This window comes from Pelecanus crispus, chromosome 1 (assembly GCF_030463565.1).
Source record: "Pelecanus crispus isolate bPelCri1 chromosome 1, bPelCri1.pri, whole genome shotgun sequence".
Taxonomy (NCBI): domain Eukaryota; kingdom Metazoa; phylum Chordata; class Aves; order Pelecaniformes; family Pelecanidae; genus Pelecanus; species Pelecanus crispus.
In genome coordinates this window covers 223,055,788-223,077,695 of record NC_134643.1, presented here as the reverse complement: position 1 = coordinate 223,077,695, position 21,908 = coordinate 223,055,788, and the positions used below count along the sequence as shown (strand labels likewise).

Sequence of the window (21,908 nt, the reverse complement as noted above, 5' to 3'; positions counted from 1 at the left end):
GGACTCGGTTAGCCTCTTTCTGCTGCTGTCATCTCATGGCTTTCTGGGCTGGATCTGTCCTTTAAAACTCGGGTTTTCCTTTGGGATACCTTGAACTGAGTGGCAAATGACAGAGCCCCCCCTCAACCCACTAGCTATTTTTTTTTAAATGCTGATTTGCAAGGAGAGTAGCCCAACCAGATATATTATATCAACCCAATATAAATACATACTATGTAAACCAATGTATTATATAAATCAGTAATGGGACAGGGGCTGATTTTGGTGGCAGGAGACCAGCCTAAGCCCCGGGACAGCACGTCTACAGGACCATGGCTCCCTGCCATGTCCCTCCCCGGCCATTGTCCCTGCCTGCTCCTCCCTCGTGCCTGTAGTAGAGATTTCTCTGGCTCAAGTGGCAGAGACTTGTGCCTTAGGTCCTGGGTGCAGGGCCTAATCCTGACCGTGGGGTATTGTGGGGGGAATATTGCGTTGCCATGGAGGAAAAGGCAAAGCACAGACATTGCTATGGACAATGTGAGCAGAAAGTCTGCTACAAAGGACACTTGGGATCAAATCTCTGGCCTATAGTATCGTATTCTTTTATTGCCTTTCCTGTATATAAATAAAGGAAATTAATTAATTCAACATAGAGGCTTAGTGTCATTGCAATACTCATAGCTGTTGGGCTGATGGGTCAAAAAGAGGTGGGGAAGCTGATGGGAGACGAGCATCCAACCTCACGGACGTGGGACAACCCTGCAGAGTGGTGTCTTGGGAGAGGGGAGCAGGCAGAGGTGGGATGGGGACCCCCAGCCTGGAGCTGGGTGCCCTCTAAATGCAGATCACAATCCTATTAGCTGGGTTTTGTAGATAAGCAGTGGAGTGTGTTCATTGTATTTAAGTCCGCTAGACTTAAAGCAGTGCTAAGAGGAAATAAATGCGGACCCAAAGCTGAAGTGATACGAAAAGGACAGTGTTTCCTGGTATTATTAATAGACTTTTATGAACCTCCTGTCCAAAGAGGTTGCTGAAAGCTTTCATGTTGCTGTCATGCCAGCTCCTTGCTTTGTGCTGGAGTGTCACCCGGAGGCATTTTCTGGGCTGTGTGCTGGAAGGTGCTTTTGCAGGAGACTGTCTCTGCCTTGATGAGATCCTAATCTAAATAATCAATGCAGATAATCAACCCAACATGGAAAATGGAGAGGCTGTATCATAGCTACGCTCTTCCCTGAATATGTCTTGTTTTTTCCCCAAGAGTTTCTGAGATGAGCAGAGGCAAACTGCACACAGTGCTCGGCACAGATGGCAGCCTGGATAGTTTCAATGGTGTAACGAGGTGGTCTGGTTTAGTCCCTGTTCATTTCCTATAATTCTTAGCGTTGGACTTCCCTTTTGGACTCAGCCCTGAGCCTCTGTTTTCACAGCATTATCTACAGTTGCGCCATGATCCTCTCCCCAAAATAATTACTATATATATGTATATGGTATAAATATGTATTTATATACATATATAATATACACATAGATGTACAATTATCAGATAAATATATGTAAGATATGAGTACTAAATATTTAACATACACTAAAGTTTGCATTAATATACTTTATTAATACTATTATTACTATGAATACTATTAATATACCATGTTATAATTTTATAACTATACTGTACTATTAGTAGTATACTGTAATATATTATGAGTATTAGTAATACACTGTTAATATTATAGAATCATAGAACCATGGGATGGTTTGGGTTGGAAGGGACCTTTAAAGATCATCTAGTTCCAACCCCCCTGCCATGGGCAGGGACACCTTCCACTAGACCAGGTTGCTCAAAGCCCCGTCCAGCCTGGCCTTGAACACTTCCAGGGATGGGGCATCCACAGCTTCTCTGGGCAACCTGTGCCAGTGCCTCACCACCCTCATTGTAAAGAATGTCTTCCTTATGCCCAAACTAAACTTGCCCTCTTTCAGTTTAAAAATGTTGCCCCTTGTCCTGTCCCTACACGCCTTGGTAAAAAGTCTTTCTCCATCTTTTTATAAGCCCCCTTTATAGATTGAAAGGCTGCAATAAGGTCTCCCCAGAGCCTTCTCTTCTCCAGGCTGAACAATCCCAACTCTCTCAGCCTGTCTTCATAGCAGAGGTGCTCCATCCCTCTGACCATTTTGTGGCCCTCCTCTGGACCCACTCCAACAGGTCCATGTCTTTCCTGTGCAGAGGACCGCAGAGCTGGACGCAGGGCTGCAGGTGAGGTCTTACCAGAGCTAAGTAGAGGGACACAGTCCCCTCCCTCGACCTGCTGGCCACACTGCTGGGGATGCAGCCCAGGATACAGTTGGCCTTCTGGGCTGAGTGCACATTGCTGCCTCATGTCCAGCTTTTTTACCAGTACCCCCAAGTCCTTCTCCACAGGGCTGCTCTCAATCCCTTCATCCCAGTCTGTATTGATGACAGTGGGGATTGCCCCGACCTTGCACTTGGCCTTGTTGAACTTCATGAGATTCACATGGGCCCACTCCTCAAGCCTGTCAAGGTCCCTCTGGATGGCATCCCTTCTCTCTAGAGTATCAACCACAACACTCAGCTTGGTGTCATCTGCAAACTTGCTGAGGGTGCACTCAATCCCACTGTCTATGTCATTGATGAAGATATTTAATAGTATTGGTCCCAGTACAGACCCTTGAGGGACACTCCTTACTACTGGTTTCCACTTGGACACTGAGCTGTTGACCGTAACTCTTTCAACACAGCCATCTGGCCAATTCCTTATCCATCAAACGGTCCATCCATCAAAACTGTATCTCTCCAATTTAGAGGTAAGAATGTTATGGGGGACTGCATCAAAGGCCTTACAGAAGTCTAGTTAGCATTAGTATAGTATGCTACTATCTATGCTATACCAATTATAGTATATACTATATCGGTATTAGTAATAACAGTAATACTTGTATATGGTATATTGGTAAAGTATATACTATATATGACAGTATGGCCCATAGTATCACACATGCCTCTGGCTGAGGACAGCCCGCAGCGGAGTGCTCAGCTCCGGGTTTGGGATCCCAGATGTGCTGCTGATGTGAGGTGATGCTACTCTTGTCTAAAAAAGGGAGTTACAGGGGCTGTGCTGTAGGGATGTGTCTTTCCCCAGGTGTCATCTTTTTTTTTTTAAAGCAGATATAAGTGTCTTGAAGGGGGGAGTTGAACTTTTAACTCCAGGGAAAAAGATTTGTTCTTGTGTTTAGGTTTTATGGGTGATTTGGTATCCTGAGCTAGGGCTCCCAGGTGTTGAGCTGCTGATGGGCGAGGAAGGCAGCATTTGCCCTAACCCTGCTCACACCAAAGTGTATCCCTGGAGCAGATATATAGTATGAAATTCACTTTAGCAGCTGAAAAACACGCAGTTTGGGTTCTGGTATCAGGAAGAACCCTAACTGCATCCTAAAGGCCCTCATTGCACAGACAGGACACCTGAAGCTGTAGGAGGTACTTGGCTGGGAAGATGCTCTGAAAGATTTAAAGGTGCTGCATAATTCAACTTGATCCGGTCATTAATTCCCCCTTTCTCTCCCCACTCCAAATCCATGCTGGGAGTCACCAGTGAGAGATGTGTTTTTATTATCATTCTTTTATTTGCCCATTGCTTTCCCAATGCATATACAGTACTTAAAAATGAGATCACCTTCATGTCAGGCATGTACCATGTTTATTAACAGCAAAGAAAGTATTATCTAGGCTTCACTCAAGACCAATTTACAGGATAAATAATTGTTTCAAATTACTTAAAAAAACAAACAACAAAACCCTGAAGAATAAATTAATAACTTAAGTGATTAGCTGTCCACAGTGATTTGAAAACTTAATAACCATTCAAACAGTGACACCACAAGAAGACACGTACTGTACAGTTTGCCACAGATTACTCTTGTCTTTCCTTCTACAAATGGAAAAAAAAAATGAAAAATACTCCTCTTTAAGAACAGTCATAGACTTTGAAACACACAAAACATCCCTGCGAATCGGCTGCCGACACAACAGCTTCAAAGCCGGGGCTGCGACCCCGCCTCGCAGCAGGTTAAGAAACAAATGGAGAAAACTACCCTAATTTCTCTGGGTCCATTCCCACGCAACAATGCCCAAAGTCAACGGGGACCTGTTGACTTCGCCAAGGCCGGGGTTGAGTGGGATGTAACTACTCTAAAGGTTTTGTCCTAACCCTACGGGATTCATTGGCGGGCTCCCCACGGAGCCCAGGGTCCTGCTCCCTTCCCCTCTCCATGACATGCTTCAGCCACCACGTCCAAAGGGCTCTCAAACAAAACATGGTATTTTCAGGGTCAGTGTGGCTGCAGATTGCCGAAACTGTGCAAATGGCTTTTCTCCCACCCCCCTCGCTCAGGAAAAAAACCTGCCAGGATTTTTCCACCTTGGTAATTGAGGATGAGGGGTTTTTAATGAGTTTTGCGGAGCAGGATGTGCAGTGCCATGTGTAACGCTGGGCATGACAATGGGGTAGCACCGCATGCCGCCCAGCCATTGCATGCAGACTCAAAACAGCTCTTTGCATTATTAGATGTCAATTCATTACACCTCGCGACAGGCCTGTGAGGTGGGGAAATAAGTACTAAAAATCTTCATTTCACAAGCTGGAGAGAAAGCAGGATACGGACGGTTCAAATGAAGCCCCTCGTCCCACCTGAAGATAAAGTGTGGTGTCACCCGAAGAATGACAATAAAAACGATGGCTTCTTATCTCCTGGTCTTGGGGAAAAACTCTCCCATATAGTCAACCCACTGGCCTACAAATGCACCTGTTATACATTAGCAATGGGCTGCATCGAAAATTAAGAGCCTGCTGATTGGAAGCATTCCATTGAGAAGCTCTTTTAGCTCAAGAGATGGAGCCATGAAGCCCAGCTTCTGCTCCAGATGTTGAAATTTGGACACCATGTGCCACAACCGGCTGGCTGTGGGTTGGCCAGGGGAGAGCTGTTTGGTGACACCGTGTTACATATCAACTTTTCTCAAGAGCAGCCACTGAAGTGGCAACCTGATTAACAGTACAACTCTAGGAGTTGTGAACAAGGACATAAAATTGCGACTACGAGGATGAGACACCAAGGAGAAGCTGATGGAGGGATGAACTGCTCCAGACCAAGGAGAAATCATGACCAAAACGTGCACATCACTACCTGCAAGAGCCTCATTAACAGTCCCAACCAAGATCATTGCATACATGTGGGCAGGTTGGTGCTTTCTGGACAGAGAAGAGAGGCACTTGGACTCACCAGGGGCCCTAAACTGGTTTATCGGCCTTTGTGATTTGATGCTGGACTGGTCCCTCTGATTTTCTTGATGGCTTTTTGATGGCCATGCATGTCCTCTGGCTCAGTCCCTGGCTGGGATTGGGGTTAAGCTCTGCTCTTCGCCCTTCCCGTGACAAGTGGTGGGGCTTCTCCATAGGCACAGCCCCACTGCACCCATCTCATCCAGACAACATCCCTCCAATGGGACACACAGTGCACCTGTCAACTTTTACATGGAATAGCAATGTCACCAGGTGGGAAAACACCAACACAATGCAAGTGTGACTTGAGGAAACCATCCCCTTATTCCTCTCCCAGGCCAGGAAGATCAGACAGGACCTGGGAGCTCTTTAAACAACTTCCTACTGAAACTCATCACTGCATAAGACCTGGGCATGGCTCTACCCCTCCCAAGGATCCATGCTCAATGGGTGGCCAAAAGGAGCCAACTCTTCCCAGTATGCACAAGAGATGGAGCCATGTGGCCCAGCTCCTTCTCCAGATGTTGCTGGCCGGTGTTGAAATTCGGACACCATATGTCACGACCAGCTGGCCATGGTTTGGCAGGGGGAGAGCTGTTTGGTGGGACCCCACCAAAACAGCTGGGACCCCAGAGTGCAGGGGCTCACATGGGGCTCCAGAGAGCCCTGGGTCAGTGTCTATCCTAACAAATTTAGAGGTTCAAGCTGTCACCCAGTTGCTTGGACTGTGTGTCTGTGTCCTGGATGACCTGGCCTGGGCTAGCCAGCCCTCTCCCAGGTGCAAGGGATGGCACCAGTGTGGACTAGGCCACCTTGCTTGGAGGTATGGCCTTAGGGGTTGAGCTGTGCCTTGCCACTTGGTTTCATGGCTGGAGAAGAGGCCCTGGCTTAGGATGCTATAGGACTCTAGGTACTGCCTTTGGCCCCTTCCCTGACATGGAGAAGTCCCCGCTCAGCCCCAGCAGCACGGGGTCTCAGGGTAAATCAGGGGGCAAAGATGCCTCTAGTCCCACCCCCTGCTCCAAACAGGGTCATCCATGGGGTCTGACCCTCTTGCTCAGGGCTTGCTCTAGTCTGGGTGTTGAAAAGCTGCAAGGATGTTGATGGCACAACCTCTTGGGACACCCTGTGAAGCCATAGCACTGCTGTCCCACGATCAGCCCAAGGGAGCCCCAGAGCAAGGTGTCCCCCAGCACCGCCAGATGCCCACCACCCTTCTGGTAGGGCTTCTCCTGCCCAGCTCAGTACCGGGCACATGGCCTGCGGCTCCCTGAAAGCCAGAGCGCAGAGGCGTCATGTTTTCGGACAGGATGACCCCCTCCAGGGTGAAGTGTCCTGGGTAAGTCCCAAGAGTGGTGGGAGATCCCCTCCTACCAATGCCTAGCCTTTACTGAGCAAAACCCCTCTCCACAACCCACAAACCTTCTCTGTAGATCTGACTCGAGACTCATGCCAAAGGATGACATGGTGAGGACCAAGACTCAAATCTTGCTGGCAAACGCTCCTGCCTTCACTCCTTCCAACCTCATGTTCCCCCATGTGTAAACCTTGTCAGTGGCTGGTGGCTCTGGATCCAAATCCATCCCAGTTAGCCCCCAGTCAACCCACGCCTTAGCTACCTTTTGATTCCGGCTCTGGATTTGGCCCTATCTGCCAGACACTCAGCTTTGCCCTGGCACAATCTGCTCTCACACCTATTTTCTTTCTCTGACTTAAGACTGAGACTAAGCCTAAGCCTGGCATCCATTTAGAGCTGGAAATGTATTTCCCACCGAACACTCAAATGTCAGTTCAGAGCAAATCAGCTCCAAGGCAGCTCACACATCTCATCAGACAGAGGAACCATGAGCAGCAGTCACACACTCACAGCAAGGGATACACACTTTTGGAGACTTCTGCCTTTAAAACCACCAGCTTAGTCATTTTAAAGCTTGGGGAGAGCTTTGAGCCATGGGCCTGGTACTTCATAAAACTAAATATTGAGGTCATGATGTTTGTCCCACAGACAACCCTCCTCCATGAGCACACACATACACACACATGCAAGCACATTCCTTTTCTTAAATGGGACTGTAGAGCTGAAGAGCAGGCTCTGATGTGAAGATTCAAGCCATTTTAATTGCAATTAAAATGAATCATTTGCAACGTTCTCAGCTTCCTAAAACACCTATTTCTAACAAAAGAGTCAGTCATACTTGAGCATCCAAGTATAGAGTGGATGTGATAAACTCAATGCCTTCAGGACAAAGTTCTTGACAGTCCATGTAATTAAACCAGCTGCTTTTCAATATGGTTTAAGACTAAATACTGAACAAACATTAATCATCAGGGACTGCTGTAATCAGCTCGGCAACCATCAGGAATGACTATTTCCACTGCAACCATTGATTACTTAACGGCTTTCAGGAGGAGTTGATATAGTCATGTCTATATGGCAATGCATGGAGTCTATAGGCTGCTACTTAGTTTGGAGGGGCCATTTGCTTGGTGCTCAGCAGGAAAAAAATACGGGGGAATATATCTGTTTCCAGGAAAACATAGATCTCACTGCAAAGCAGGGAGGGACCAGCAACCAGCAGTTGCAAAATAGCTACTTTGGGCTGTCTTGGTCCTTGGTCTGCCAAATGCAAAGGACCAGTTACTGGGGATGCTCGTGAAAGCAAATCATCAAAACAGGAGGGCTGAGCCTGGGAAAAGAGCTATCCCATGCCAGGCCCCATGAACAAATGCGGACATTTGTGGGAAAAAAGAGAAAAAGGACTAGTTTCTCTAGTACCACAAAGGGCTTTTCCAATCTTAATGCTTTGGATTAAATGTGGGAGTGAGCACTGGATGCACCTAGTCACAGTGCAGAAGCACAGGGCACCAACTCAGCAAAATGCATCCCAACCCATTGTCTTGTCTCCCAAGCCACTGCACCATCAGAAATAACTACTGCTGCTGCCTCCCCATTGCCTGTCCACTTTCAGGGTACTTTTGGGACTTGTTGAGCTCCCCATCTCCCAGGTGGAGAAAAAGACTCTATCCGAGCATGGTTTATCACTTGATTTCTCCAGGCTTTTGGTCCAGTTCAAGATTTTTTTGGCCTGGAGCTGGGCTCAGTTTCATCTCGAGAATAGTTGCACTGTTTTACTAAGACAGACCCAAAACAGTATAAAGGGCTATTCCCAAAATTGCTGCTGCAATCCACCCCAGAGGTGGCAGTGTTTTAGTGTGATAGGGGGAGAACAACACAATTTTGGCAGGGAAATACATCCAGCATGAACCATAACCCTTCTCCCCCAGCCTCATCTTCCTTTGTATCCGCCTAGCACTTTAGAGGATGAAATAGGAAAAAATCAGCTTCCCGCCTGAGCCACATTTGCTTTTTGGTGGGGATGGAGAGCTTGCTCCCAGCCAGGTGAACGCACACTTCAGTGGGCTCTGGACCAGGCCCAATGTTTAGTCTCCCCTGAGATGCAGTGATGAAAGGGACTACAGAAATATGAAGCACTGTACTCTGGTCTTCATTTCATTATCTCACCATGCAAACGTGCAAACCCCCAACGAGAGGCAAAGGCCCTTGCAGGCTGTAACACATTCCCCGACCTTCAGAAAGCATCTGGCTGTGCTAAATCTTCCCCTTTGGGTCTTTTTTTTTTTTCTCTTCTAGATGGTTATTATTTTTACCATAAGCATTAGGATATTTGCTTCATTATTCCTGTAAAAGGCCAACACTTCAATGTCTTAAAAGGTTTGTCAGAGCTTTTCCATTAATATCCTTCCCTTTCATGGCATGCGAGAAGAAAATACAAACTGGTGTTGGAAGTTCAAGACTTATTTTACCAGCATGCAGCCCTTAAGGGACTGGTATCCTATCCCTGTGAGGGTGATGTCTGGCCCTTTCCAAATTCAGTATAAGCTTAAACAAATGTGTTACTGCTTAAGCATCAATAATCAATACAGCTTGGTGGTGTTGGTGGAATGTAGACCCTGTGGCGTTGGGAGGGGTTCAGCTTGCAGCTATTTAATAAATATTATTACCTAATCTTTCTAATGTCTCCTTCGTTTGGCTCTTGGTTTGCAGTCAGCCGGTTTATCTGTGTCAGCGCTCGCTGTCTGGCAATCAGGCTGCTCCATGGCAATCATTAGTCTTTCCTGTTTTCATGAGATCATGAACTATTATCTCTGCAATAAACTGTCTCTTCCTTCTCAGCTCTCTGCGCCTGGCAGCTGCCTGGGGAGTGATCCCAAAGCCTGGATGTGTCAAGGATGCTGGCAAGGGGCAACAGCAAATTCCCATCCATAATTAGAGCCTAGGGTCATTAACATCAACAAGCGCCATTTCTGTGTTGAAGAGACATTGCTGAAGATGGGGAGAAAATATCTAGTCCAGCCCTTTGCATCCACCACAAACCAACCATAATGCTACATTAAAGCTAATATTAAAACACCTTGCCCTGACTCTCCTGACCAGCCTCTTCCCAAGCCTAAGGCCTCACCATCAACCAACATTTCAATTACTCTACTCCTTTCCTCCAAGATACACCCCACTGGCCCTCCTCACCCAAGACCACCCTCTGCAGTACAGCATCCGCCTTCTCCCGGTCCTCGCAACAGCCTCCCACTTCCTCCTTGTCACTCACCCTCACACCAGTCCAGATATACATGGTCTCCAGAGCCTCCCTGCGCTCCTCATACTCAACCACAGAGCTTCTCATGATGGCCACAGATGTAGGACTCTCACTCTATGGGCTTCTTTTGGTGCCACAAAAGGCAGATTTTTGTTTTTGGGGCCAGATACTCAGGCAATTGGTTTCAGATAGGCAGTGGGTTTGGGCTTAAATTCTGCCATCCAAAGCCTCTCTCCAGCCCATTGACTTTGAGAGATGCTGGAGAGCATCAACAGCAGAAGACACCCGAACAAACTTGGCTGTTGCATGCATGCATGCATGTGTGTGAGCACGTGCTGGCATATATGTGTGTGTATGATGGGGCTTCTGAGTCAGCTCAATGGGGCAGTCTGGATGCTCTTCAAGCTCCTGAAAGTTAACAACCACAACCAAAAACATTGGGGCTGTCCTGCCAGGAGAATAGCCCTCAGACGTTTTGAACGTATTATTTACAAGAGATGGGACAATGAAAGTGATTTCAAAAGGAATGGTCCGTGCTCAGTTTTGGGACTGGGAGGAGGCAGAGAAGAGGGCAACCATAGGGAATGAGGAATCAGAGGTGGGGAATGATGTCCTATGAGAGATGCTGCAAACCTGTATGGCACGTTTTGGGGTACGGTATGGAAGAAGACGGGGACAGATGATGCAGTGTTAGCACATACAAGGTGGCTTTAATAGCTGTAAGCAAAAGATGTGTAGGGTGAAACCTGGTATTGCTAAGTCGAAGTTCCTGGATAGTGCATCCAGCAGATAAAGCACAAACCGAGCCACCAAACATAGTTGGTCTTTACCACTGGCAAACAGTATCCGCCAAGTCTTCCCCTGAAATTAAGTTTCTTTTTGTCTTGAAAGAAAAAAACAATGAAGAACCCCTCCCCTCCACAGACAAGTCTTAGAAATCCAGCCCAAGTGGAGCTGGCAGCCCGGCGGGCCCCAACTGGGGAAAACCGCCAGGACATTTGCCTGTTTTGCTGCCTGCCCCAGGTGCTACTGCTTCGCGCTCTTGGCGGGCTCCGAGGACTGCCGCACATCAGTCCACTCCTGCATGGTGCTCTGCAGCGCCTGTGTCTTCTCCTTGTCCACTTGCACGTAATCAACCTTCTCGTCTGAGGCGACCGATGAGGTGGAGGGCTGCGGGGAGGAGAAACACGGCCACTGCCTGGTCACTCATCAGCTCCCTGCTCTTCCCTCTCGCTCCTTCCTGCAGCGGCACCGTGGGTGCTGCAAGTCCACCAGCACCTCCCCTGATTCCTGGCAGACTCCATAGCTCATCACCCTCCCTCTAACCTCCCGAAGGGTCTTGGATGAAAGACTTCAGTCTGCTCTGCATCTTGCTTGCTTGAGACTGCAGTGCAATGGAAGGGTAGAAACAGTACCTGGGTCTCTACCTTCCCACCAACTCTGGGACATGAACGGTTGCAGCAGTATCTAACTGCTGATATTGCAAATTCAGCATTGCATCTTGCTCGTTTTCTTGTAAAGAACTCAAGAACTCTTATAGATATACCTAAAAATCCCAGCTCCATCCCTCTTAGCTGTGCTGACTCTACACACCTATGGGACTAGATTATTTTCATCCCCATAACAACAGATATGTTTGCAGGTTCACCCAGGAGACCTGTTGAGGGAGAAGGAGATACTTTTTTCCATAGTTTCTTGAGTCCTAGAACTTTGCCTCTACAAGCATTTCAGAGGACTCTCCAGCTGCTTGCAACTGGAGCCAGATGATGTTTTTTAATGGTCTAAAATCACCTTTCCAGGTTGGGATATAATTTAAATTGGTAATACCTGCAGAAATATTGCTGGGCAGAAAGAACAATCAAGGGACAACTGTCAGGTAATAAAAAGACCTAACCAGTGGGAAGTTTTGCCTAGGAAACGAGGCCATGTTTGAGAAAGTCAAGGCCAACTCACAGGTGGTTCCCACAAAGGTTCATACAGTGCCCTGTCCTTCACCATCCCCTTGCTCAGGTGCTGCTTTGCTTGAGCCAGTCTCTCCTTCCCCCTCCCAGTTTGCTCAGTGTGGCACCCAGCAGGACCTGCCTTTGGTTCCTCCCCAGCCTACTCTGTCACCCCTGGGTGTCCTCTTCATCTTGGTATGTGGCCTTGCTGGGGAGGTTGTGAAATCTCCATCATATGAGACTTTTGAGCCTCGTTTGTCACCTCAGAAGAGATGGTTTCCTTTGGATGTGGGGATGCCCTGAGGTCCTCCCCTGCCCTATTTTCCTATGATTCACTTTAAGATGGTGCTTGTTTCCCCTCTATAAACCTGGAGAAAAGTCACCAACATCTGGGTCTTTAGGACCTTCCCCTTCCACATTTCCACTGACACTTGGCAGAGGCATCCCATTTCTGACCCATCTTCTCCCCACAGTTTTTTCTCACTGGGCAATGGCTTGATCAGCTCAACATTATCTAGCTTTTAAACATCAACTTCATCTTTTGAAAGCAGTTTGTACTTTCCCTGCTCAAATGGCACCCTTTAAAAGCACCTGACTGGCAGGAGACAGGTGCCCAGCATTTCTGAATGAGCTCCAGAAAGTATCTCAGGTGGAAAACCCAAGTCTGGTTTTGGAGGACCTGTTGTTTCTGAAGGAGGAAAAAAAATTTTCTGATACTTCTTGGGATACCTCTTGACAGCTTTTGAATATACAATCTCCAGCTGAATTTCTGGTCTCATCAGCATCCCTGAACCCTCGCACATCCATGCTTCTGGTGACAATTCCAGCAAGGCTGCAGACTTGCAACAGAGACTGAGTCTGACCCAGAATAAATATAGCAGCAGATCTGCAGGAAAAATCACACCTCTGAGGTTACTGTGCCACTTACCAACCCTGGCCAGGGCTTTGGACCATGCTGTTGCCAATATGCAAGAAAACCCTTAAAAAATGCATCACTTTTAATCAGAAGTTTATAAAATCCCCTGTACCTTTCTGTGTGGCCCTGGTGAGCTGGGCTGGAAGTCCAGGGCCAGATAATCCACACTCCCCGAACTCTTTTTAGGCGCTGGGCTGTTGGTGCCACTAGGAACAGGAGAAGCAGAAATGGGGTTTTGCTAATGCAGGGAAGAGACAGGAGAGATAACAAGGATTAAAATGGGAAGAAGGAAAAAACAGGAATAAACACAAATCTGGTGATGAAATGCCTCAGTGGCACTTTTTTAAAAGAGGTCTCAGTCTGGATATGCGCTCACCTGCCTCTCTGGGACCAGGGTGTGCAGAACCGCTGGGGGACTATATATATTGTATGTTGTGCTAGCAAATATTTCAAGCTCATGCTCTTGATTTTATGTAGCAGAGCAGTTCTGCTGCCTTTGTGGTGATTTTATTCACATGCCTGACATCAGACGTGGGCTTCAGCACTTCCCAGGAACCACACCTCAGCGAGGCCAGACCAGCTCTGGGATCTTCACTAATCACAACCACGCTACACAGAGCACAGATTTCCTCTACCCCCTTAGTTACACAGCCTCAAAAATATGCTTCAAGTCAGCAGCTTTGCAAAGACAGACAAAATCCCCTCCCTGTAAGCAGTGCCACTCCCTGCTGCTGCTCTGATAGCCCCTGCCCTCCACACAAACATGATGACAGCAGCTATTAGGGGGAAAAAAACCCTGAAAAGAATCAACTTAAATCAGGAAAATAGACTGCGACAGTCTATAGACTTTTTTATCCCCTCTTAATTCCTGGTAAAGTAGGTGATATATGTTCCTGCTCTCATATACGGTTAAAACCCCATGGGACATGTCATTTTAGGAATGAAAGCCAGTGTTTCGTGCATGTAAGGATGTACGTAGGATGTACACCACACAGTGCAAGCTGAGCACTTCCATGTCATGAGCTAGGAATGTGTTTGCAGAGCTGGGGAACTTATATGTCCTGCCAGGACCATATATCTTAGCTGTGGGGCTCTTACCATCGCCACGTAGTTTTCCTCGCTGTCTCCTGAGTCAGTGCTGGTGATGCTCTGGGAGGAGACAGGGCGACAGTATTGCAAAGAGCCGGCGTTGAACGTCTGGCTGTAAGGACAAGGGTCAATGCGTTAATGATGGTTGCAGGTGCCGCCTGTCCATTGCCAAGGAGGGATGGGAGAGGGCAGCACCAGATGCCTCCAAACATCACCATGTTCAGATCTGGGGACTGGGCATGAAGAAGAGCTGGTGGCACTGAGGTTCTAACCTGACTTTCCCATGGGTCAAAGAATCACTGGGTTTGGTCTTCTTGATTTTTTATTTCTAGGTCTTTTTAATAACACCTTGCTTGCTATGTACCCGTAACTCTCCTGCTATCAGCTACATAAATCAGGCTCCATGACCTCTTTTATCTCACAGGAAATATTTAATTGTGGAGGATGCAGGGCCAGCCTCGGTGGAGCTTCTCACCTCCAGCCTCACCGCAGCTCCAGGATTTGTTTACTGTGCAGGGCCCTATCTGAATTTTTTGCTGGAAAACAAAACCTCCAAGGCATCATCTTGCTTTCAATTGGCCAAATCTAATTATACAGAATAACATAATGCAATCAGCGTCTGGCATTAAAGCTCACGTCTTAAAAAGCTATTTGTTGCCTTGCAGTAAAGGCAGGGTCATATGATTAGCTGATAAGGGAAAAATCCATTAGCTTCTCTGGGATCGGACGTCTTGTCAATCAAACCCCACTCGCTGTTTCCTGATGCAGTGATTTCAGAGCACAGCACTCATGCCCTGCAGTCAGTCTCCACACAATCCAATTTATTAGAGGAGTCATAGCAGCCAAGCTTTGCTTCTGCCTTTCATTGGACAACATCAGACCACGAATTAGCAGCAGAACTGGAATTCTGTGAATCCTATTATTTTTGGCCGGCAGAGTTTGCTCTGAAGTGCTTTGGTTTCATTTTGCAGACTTCCTTCAGGCTAGGTTTTTCTTTCAAGGCAATCAAAACACAGCTCGGTCAGACCCTGTGAGTGTCACCCTCCGTTTTGAGTCTACAGAGGATTTTTCTGGGGAAGAGCTGGATGTGAAATTGTGCCCTGCACCCCCAGTGTGGCCGAGCTGGGGTGGCTCAGCTGGATCACGAGTCACGGTGGACCACAGGTCCTCTGTCAGAGCCACAGCTCTCTGGGTGGTGTCAGATCCCAGAAATAGGAAATGTATTCAAGGGATCTTAATTAGCTGCTCAGCTACATGCTGGGCTTTCATGTGAAATCCTGACCTAAATGAATTTATTGTCCTGCCACAGGCTGTGATATGGGGAATATGACTCTGGCTCTTGCAACTCTTGACAGAGTTCATGACAGGTCCAAGGGAGGAGCCCCTCTGCTTTGACAGCATCTGATCCAGGTCCTAAATCTGGCTATGATGTGACCAAGGAAACCCCTGAGCCCTGAACTGCCATGGTGGGACAGGATATTTTAGAAAGAATTACTCCATAAATGCCCCTCTTTCCAGATAGCTCCTGCTGGTCCCTGACGGGGGTAGGGTGTTGGGCAAGGTGGACTTTCATCCCAGTGCAGATGTTTGCATGGCATGACCCACCTCTGCAGCTCCTGTTTCTAAAATTGACAAAGAACGCAATGAGGGCTGAAGGGATCATCCAGCTTTTGGGGAAATTTGGCTCTGCATCCAAAGTCTGGGCTCACTTCTAGCTTGATTTGAAAGGGCTCATGAGAAATGTGCCCCTGCAATAAAAAGAGATGGTGGCCCAGAAGAAACCTCTGCAGCGAGCGGAGGCAGAAGAGCAGCCGACATCCCCCTTACACTCAGCCAGAGATGTTTAATCCATGGCAGAGGTGGAGAACTTATATGTCCTGCCAGGACCATATATCTTAGCTGTGGGGCACCGGTGAGAGCGAGACCGGAGATCTGCTGTCGGAGCAAAGCAAGAATTCACGCCCCCCCATTACTCACGTTGGCCTGGACCAGGATTTCGTGACTGGCGATTTGAAGGGAAGCTCATCGATGACAGTGTTGTTCCTCAGGTCCAGTGGCGATGGCTTTGCTGGGGAGGGGAAAAGCCTTTATTCAGAGGCAGCACGTTCTTACAATTCGGCATCCGTGACTGGCATGAGAGGGTCCCCAACAACTTGCTGTTTGCTTCCCATTCTGCTAATCAGCCCCCCAGCCCTCCTTGCTGATGACAAATACCCCCAACCAAAACCCCTGCACTCATTTATGCCAGAACTGGGGGAAAACAGTGAATTTCCCCTCTGATCAACAGCCTCAGAGTGAATGGGTGGCCCCAAAAGGGCAATGCGACTCCCAGGGAACGGAGATCTGCTAAAAATGCCCAAACACAGAGTATAATAAACCCATTCATTAGGGAGCTGTGATAACCCATTAGATGGGGGCAAGACCAGGCTCTGCCAGTCCTGAGCTGCCTCCAGCTAGAGCATTACCCCACAGAGAATGGGAAAGGACATCTGCAGGATAACATGAAAGCTCTTCTCATTACAGGTGGTTAATTAGGTGGAAGACTGCTGCGCTCCAGCCCTTGCCTAGACATTGATGGGATTAGGTGCTGACACCCTAATAATGATGGGAGCCCTCCTTCTCAGCATCTCCTGGGTGACTTCTCAGGCAATGGTCTGCGGAGGGATTTAGAGGATGTAGGCAAAGCCCTAAGGGAAGAGCTGTCTGGATCCAGCCAGTAGGAAACAGTAGGAGAAATTTGGGTCATCTGAATATAACACAGAGATTTTAGTGTGGAATGTAGGGAGCGGTGAAGGCAAAGGGGGTGAGATACTGCCTGTGACATCTATCTCCTGTAAAGGCCAGGAAGGGTTTGACATAGGCTGCTCAAGCACCATGAAAGCTGTATTTGCACTATAGTCCTCCTGAAAGAGGAAGGGGATGGGGAGGATATGAAGGTCCGACTGTGCTGGTGGTAGCAAAGCACACCCCACATAGGACTCTACTGAGTGTGCACAATGACAGATGTAGTCCAAAGTGTTACAAGAATAGAAGAGTTCCTGGAAAGATTTGCCCACAACCAACCGTTCTTACCTTTCCGGTCAGGTTTGAGGTTGCGGTTGACTGGCGGGGGCTGGATTTCACTCAACCGTCTGTGGCACTGTGCCATGGCTCCTCCTTTATGCATGGGCAGGGTGGCTGAGGACAACCCCACCAGGTCAAAGTGATGCGGCCCAGGGCTCATGGGTATGTAGAGATTTTGGGCATTGTCGTTGGCTTTCTCAGTGTGGATCAGGGGTGAGGACCCGGGGTTCATGGGGACATAGTTGTCCTCGGAGTCGGTACTGTGGGAGCGGGCCACTGCTGCCTTGGCTTGCTGGGGAACAAGCGGGAGGACGTGCTGTGAGCATCAGACACTGCTCAACCCCATCCCACTATAAACGCCTTCATCTCATCATCACTGGACACAAAACTGAGGAGGGACCAGCTCTAAAATCTCAGCACAGTGGGAAGGGATGCTCTGAGCTCTCCTTGGCCATGAGTTTGCACTGAGAGAGTCTAACCTCCACTGTTTCCAAGACATTGCAACATCCTGAGTTTAGGGAAAGGTCTTAATCGCCCAGACTTGAGCTTATTCTCATGATCAGAGTGAGATGCAGAAGCATGCTTAACCTAGAAAGTAATTTTTCCCTGGGCTCTGGCCATGACTAAGATGCAGTATGAAAGGCTGCTTTAATATCATTTCCAGCTCCGGAAATCTTAGAAAGTGCACAAAAGAGGCTGTTCTGGCAACATGTCAAAATTCAGCTCAGCAGCATCCCAGGCTTTGGAGAAGCTGAACTCCTGGGCACTTTTTTGGGGTCAAAGCCCCAGGCAGATAAACTCTGTGGAAGTACCCAAGCAAAGCTCTGCATGTGGTGCTGGGTTAGGTGGTTCTCCCTCCATCTCTACCCTGCCCACGGTTTTAACTGAAATCAGTAATAAACCCCTTCTTTTCTTGACTTAGCTCTGCAGGACTGGGCTGTGAGTTCCCACATGGAATTGACTTGTCTCTGAATCTATAAGGTGCAAATGGTGCCTATAGCACAGTGGCCGACACCAAGGCCAACTCACCAGGTAGGAATTGTACCCATCATTCATCGACTCGACTGACTGCACAGCACTGCCGCCTCCATGCTGGGGGTACTCATACGTCTCGCAAGAAGAAGCTGCAACACAACCACAAATGCAGAATGTGTCCCAGTGCAACTGCTAATAAAAGGGGCCTCCGAAAACAAAATCCAGGTACTGGGAGGGCAGTAGCTATTCTTGATGATTGAGACGCTAGTGGGAAGATGTGGTTTTTAACCTGTCACAGACCCCCTGATATGCTCCTTCCCAATTAGCATCTCTCTGATGTGTCAACACAACTGCATGTGCCGCACGGACCTAACCTGGTTCTGTCAAAGTGCTGCAAAATCCCAGGGGCGAAGATGTCTGATAAGATAGATCATGGTGACAAAACTGGGTTAAGGGAGAGCTCTGTTACAGCTCGCTAGGCAGATGTAAGGTCTGGCAGCCTCTGGTAAGGGGAGGACAGGGTGAGGAGCTAAGCTGTTAGACTTATCGACTGCTGAGCATGGGTCTGATCTCAGCCTGAATGTTGGTATTTAGGTCAGAGGAGATGGAAGAGCCATTTCGGGGAGCTGTGTGTATCATTTACAGTATGTTTTCTCTCCAACCAACTCTTCTAAGTTACTTTGCAACTATCTCATCCTAGGCACAAGATTTGGAAAGGGCAAGCTCATCCATGGCCCATCCATGGCCAATGGGAAGAGCATCTCTGCTGTACTGGATGTGTCAGGTCTTGGAGATGTGCAAAATTATGTCCTTGTCTTGTGAACAAAACGAAGGTAGCTCCAGGCTGCAGCGTGTTCTGATAACCCTGGTTATGAACTGAACTAAAAGCAAGCTAAAAATGGCCAAAATCACCCAAAATCTGGTGAAGGGCTGCACGGGCAAGCAGGCTTGAGGTTTTGGTTCAAGGCACGAAACAGCCAAGAGCCAGCTGAGCAGCTTGGGTGGGCAGAGCCCTGAGGATGCCTCTCCATGCCCATTGCATACAAAAAGCAGGGCCAGATCCTCACCAGGCAGACCTTTTTCGTGTTTGATCTCCTGGCTGATGCCAACAGCCACCCCAGCCCTACTTCAAGCCAGTGGGACCGCCCCATCCAAGGATGCTAGATAAGACAAAGCCATCCCCTGCTCCCCACCCACAAATTCACCTCGGTGCAGCCTGCTGTTCTCCACCGCCGGCAGTGTGTTTCTCCGGGGAATGGTGGCTGCCACGGGGGCCAGCCCTAAGCTTTCACTGGGCTGGGGCCGCTGGGGTGGGCTGCCCCACTGCAGCTCCGTCTGCCCGGGTTTTGGGGGCCGCGGGGGGGGCGCGGCAGGTGAGTCGCTGGCGGCCACGGCCAGAGCGTTGTGATTCTTGTCCAGTGTAAAAGTCCTAGGGATCTGGTAGATGGAGAGTGGGGTGGCAGGGATGTCGTAGGAGTCCGTGGAGAGCTCCCCAAACTCCTTGCAGAGGGTGTTGTTGGGAGTCTTGTAGGTATAGACCTCTTCATTATCCGTTTCGGAGCTGGTGAGGCTCGACTTGGGGTGGGTGTAGGAACCAAAGGTGCGCGGGAGGTCATATGCACTGTCCCTGAACTCTGAGTTGTGCCGGCTGGGTTTTGGCAGGCTGTAAAAGCCGTGGAGCTGCCCGCCGACCCCATTCACACAGTGCCCGTTGCCCTGCGAGAGCTTCTGGACCGCTGTGTCACTCCGCATGAAGAAGGCAGACCTCGTGGCTTGGGAGAAGCTGGCACTCCTGCGGAGGAAGGGGAGAAGGGGGATGAGATGAGGGAAGAGCTGGTCCTGGGGTGCACTGAGCTCTGCTCCCCTCAATTTGTCACCTTCCCGACCCGTGTTGCCCAACCCCAGGGTGACAGGAACATCTCAGTCACCTCCAGACGTGCCCACAATCCATTTTGTCTTGAAATACCTTCAAAATGACCCCGTCATGGGGTGGGAGGTACGTGCACCCAGCTCCATGGTGGGGCTATGGGCAGGAACAATTCAGACATAAATTGCTCAAAATGGGCAATTTTCACATCAGCTGACAGTGACCCAAGACACGGCTGCCAAGAGCCACCCCATCAGCATCGTCATCACGTGTCGGCCGCCCATCTGCAGTGCAGGAGGGAGGCTTACTCTCACCTCTGCCTTGCAAACGTGTTTGAGAGGGACTGCAAAAATTCCTGATGGGGATTATTTCAAAGCCTCCAGCCACGCCACTACCCTTCCCTCTTGCAGGGCAAGCCCTGGGGAAGCGAGGACACTCCTCAGCTGGGATTTGGGATTTGCAACCCTGATCCCAGCTGCAGGTTCATAGGAATGAAACTCAGGGCTGAATTCACATTCATAAAAGCCCTTGAGTCCCCCAGGGTGAGTAGGGCAGCATGGTCATTAGGTCCATGCCTTGCTAATGACTCCTTGATTTGTATTGTAGTCATGTTCAGAGACACCAGCCAGGATGGAGGTGAGCACTGGGGAGACCTTGGTCCTCTAATGACTGCTTGTTAGCCACCGCTCCTCCGCCAATTCCCTCCAAGGTGTTTCATCTCCTGTTTTATCCCTCCTGCTGCTTCCTTTTTGAACGCTCCAATGTTGCAGAAGATGATGAGCCCCATGGCCTTGGCCTTCTGCACCCGTAACCCCAGCAGAGATATTTTCTCGAGTCAGGGGATGCTTGAATTGGCCACTTGGGCTTTTCTCCCCCCCCGCCTCAACGGCCATCTCGCAAGACTTGGGGAAAAGTGAGCATTGCTGTGGAAGCGCTGCGACACAAGGGCGAGACGTGGCAGAGCCGAATGTAGGTGATGACGATGCCTTCCTCCAAGCTGTCTGAAGCAGCATGGAAGAAGAAAACACTACAGAGCTCCAAAAAAGGACAGTTACCCTGCCATGGAGAGCTAATGCATATGCACCAGGAGAGGGTGACAGGTAGTCTTGGGCTGGGTCTTTTTGCTCGCAGAGGTATAACCATGCGTGGGTCAGGCTTTGGGGACCACACACTCACAGCCTGAAAGGGCTCAGCCAGCCCCATTTAAACATCTCCTTGTGGAGGAGAGTCCTGCCCTGTATCAACCACCACGCTGGGAAATAGTGAAATGGCTGGGGGTGGGTGGTTCCGGTTGCGGCAAATTACTGGGGAAGTCCCAGCCCTATGGGAAAAGCTGGGAGATGCTCATTTGCACTGTTCCGGCAGGGCTGATGCTCTGCAGGGAGAACAGGGGCTCTGTTTCATGGAGCCAGCACAAGATGGCGCTCAGAAATCGGGCTTATTTGGGGAAAAAACAAGTGATGCTGCGATATGACACATGAATCCCTGCCGCCTTTGGAGCTCAGTCCGCCCAGGAGATGTTTGGGCTCTGGCAGGATCCTTTTGGCCGAGGACTTGAAGCATCTCATGGGTTAATTACTCAGCATTGCCCACCAATTAGCTACTATTACCCTCATTTTATGGATGAGTAAAGTAAGAGCTCCGGAGCTGCAAGGGGAGGGATTCCCAGCAGTCCTGCAGCCTGGCCCAACGAAGTGGGCATTGATTGGGGTGATTATTTCTGGCCCAGTTGCAGAAGCTGCCACTAGCCAGTTTGTCTCTGTCCACCAAAGCATCAGTGCTTGCTCCCTCCTACTCAGTGTCCCAGCTGTACTCGGGCTCTTGGCGGGTGGCTTTTAGGTGTCCTCACAGCTGGAGTGTCAGAGGGCCTCTTTTTAAACACTGTTCCATTAATTCCATCTGAAGTTAATTTTTCTGAGCCTTTTTCTGTTGTTGTTTTTCGGGTAGGGAAAGGCAGCTGCAGCAGGAAAGCCCAGCGGAGGCTGCAGCCTGGGCTCTGCTCTCACCTCACGCCAGCTGGGCGCCGACTGCCTCTCCCTCCCTCCCTCCTCGCCGCTCTTGCGAGCCAAAACTCTTCACGCCAAAAAACCTCCTCGCTATTTAAGGCAACCGGCTGGGTCCAGAGGCGGAGAGCTGTTGCTCTCTCAGAAATACCACACCATGCACCACGGG

At 49.0% G+C, this 21,908-nt stretch overlaps 1 protein-coding gene across 1 annotated transcript in view; it reads right to left on the bottom strand.

The window, feature by feature from the left end:
• Positions 1-10,912: 10,912 nt before the first annotated feature.
• The window catches only part of GAB2 (GRB2 associated binding protein 2), a 99,337-nt gene continuing 88,341 nt past the window's right edge, over positions 10,913-21,908 (bottom strand). The window contains exons 4-10 of the mRNA XM_075721337.1: positions 19,075-19,661; positions 17,924-18,018; positions 16,904-17,186; positions 15,809-15,899; positions 13,841-13,943; positions 12,855-12,980; positions 10,913-11,056 (exon numbers count right to left, since the gene is read on the bottom strand). Coding sequence (XP_075577452.1) covers positions 10,913-11,056; positions 12,855-12,980; positions 13,841-13,943; positions 15,809-15,899; positions 16,904-17,186; positions 17,924-18,018; positions 19,075-19,661 — 1,429 coding nt within the window. The remainder of the gene's footprint in view (positions 11,057-12,854; positions 12,981-13,840; positions 13,944-15,808; positions 15,900-16,903; positions 17,187-17,923; positions 18,019-19,074; positions 19,662-21,908) is intronic.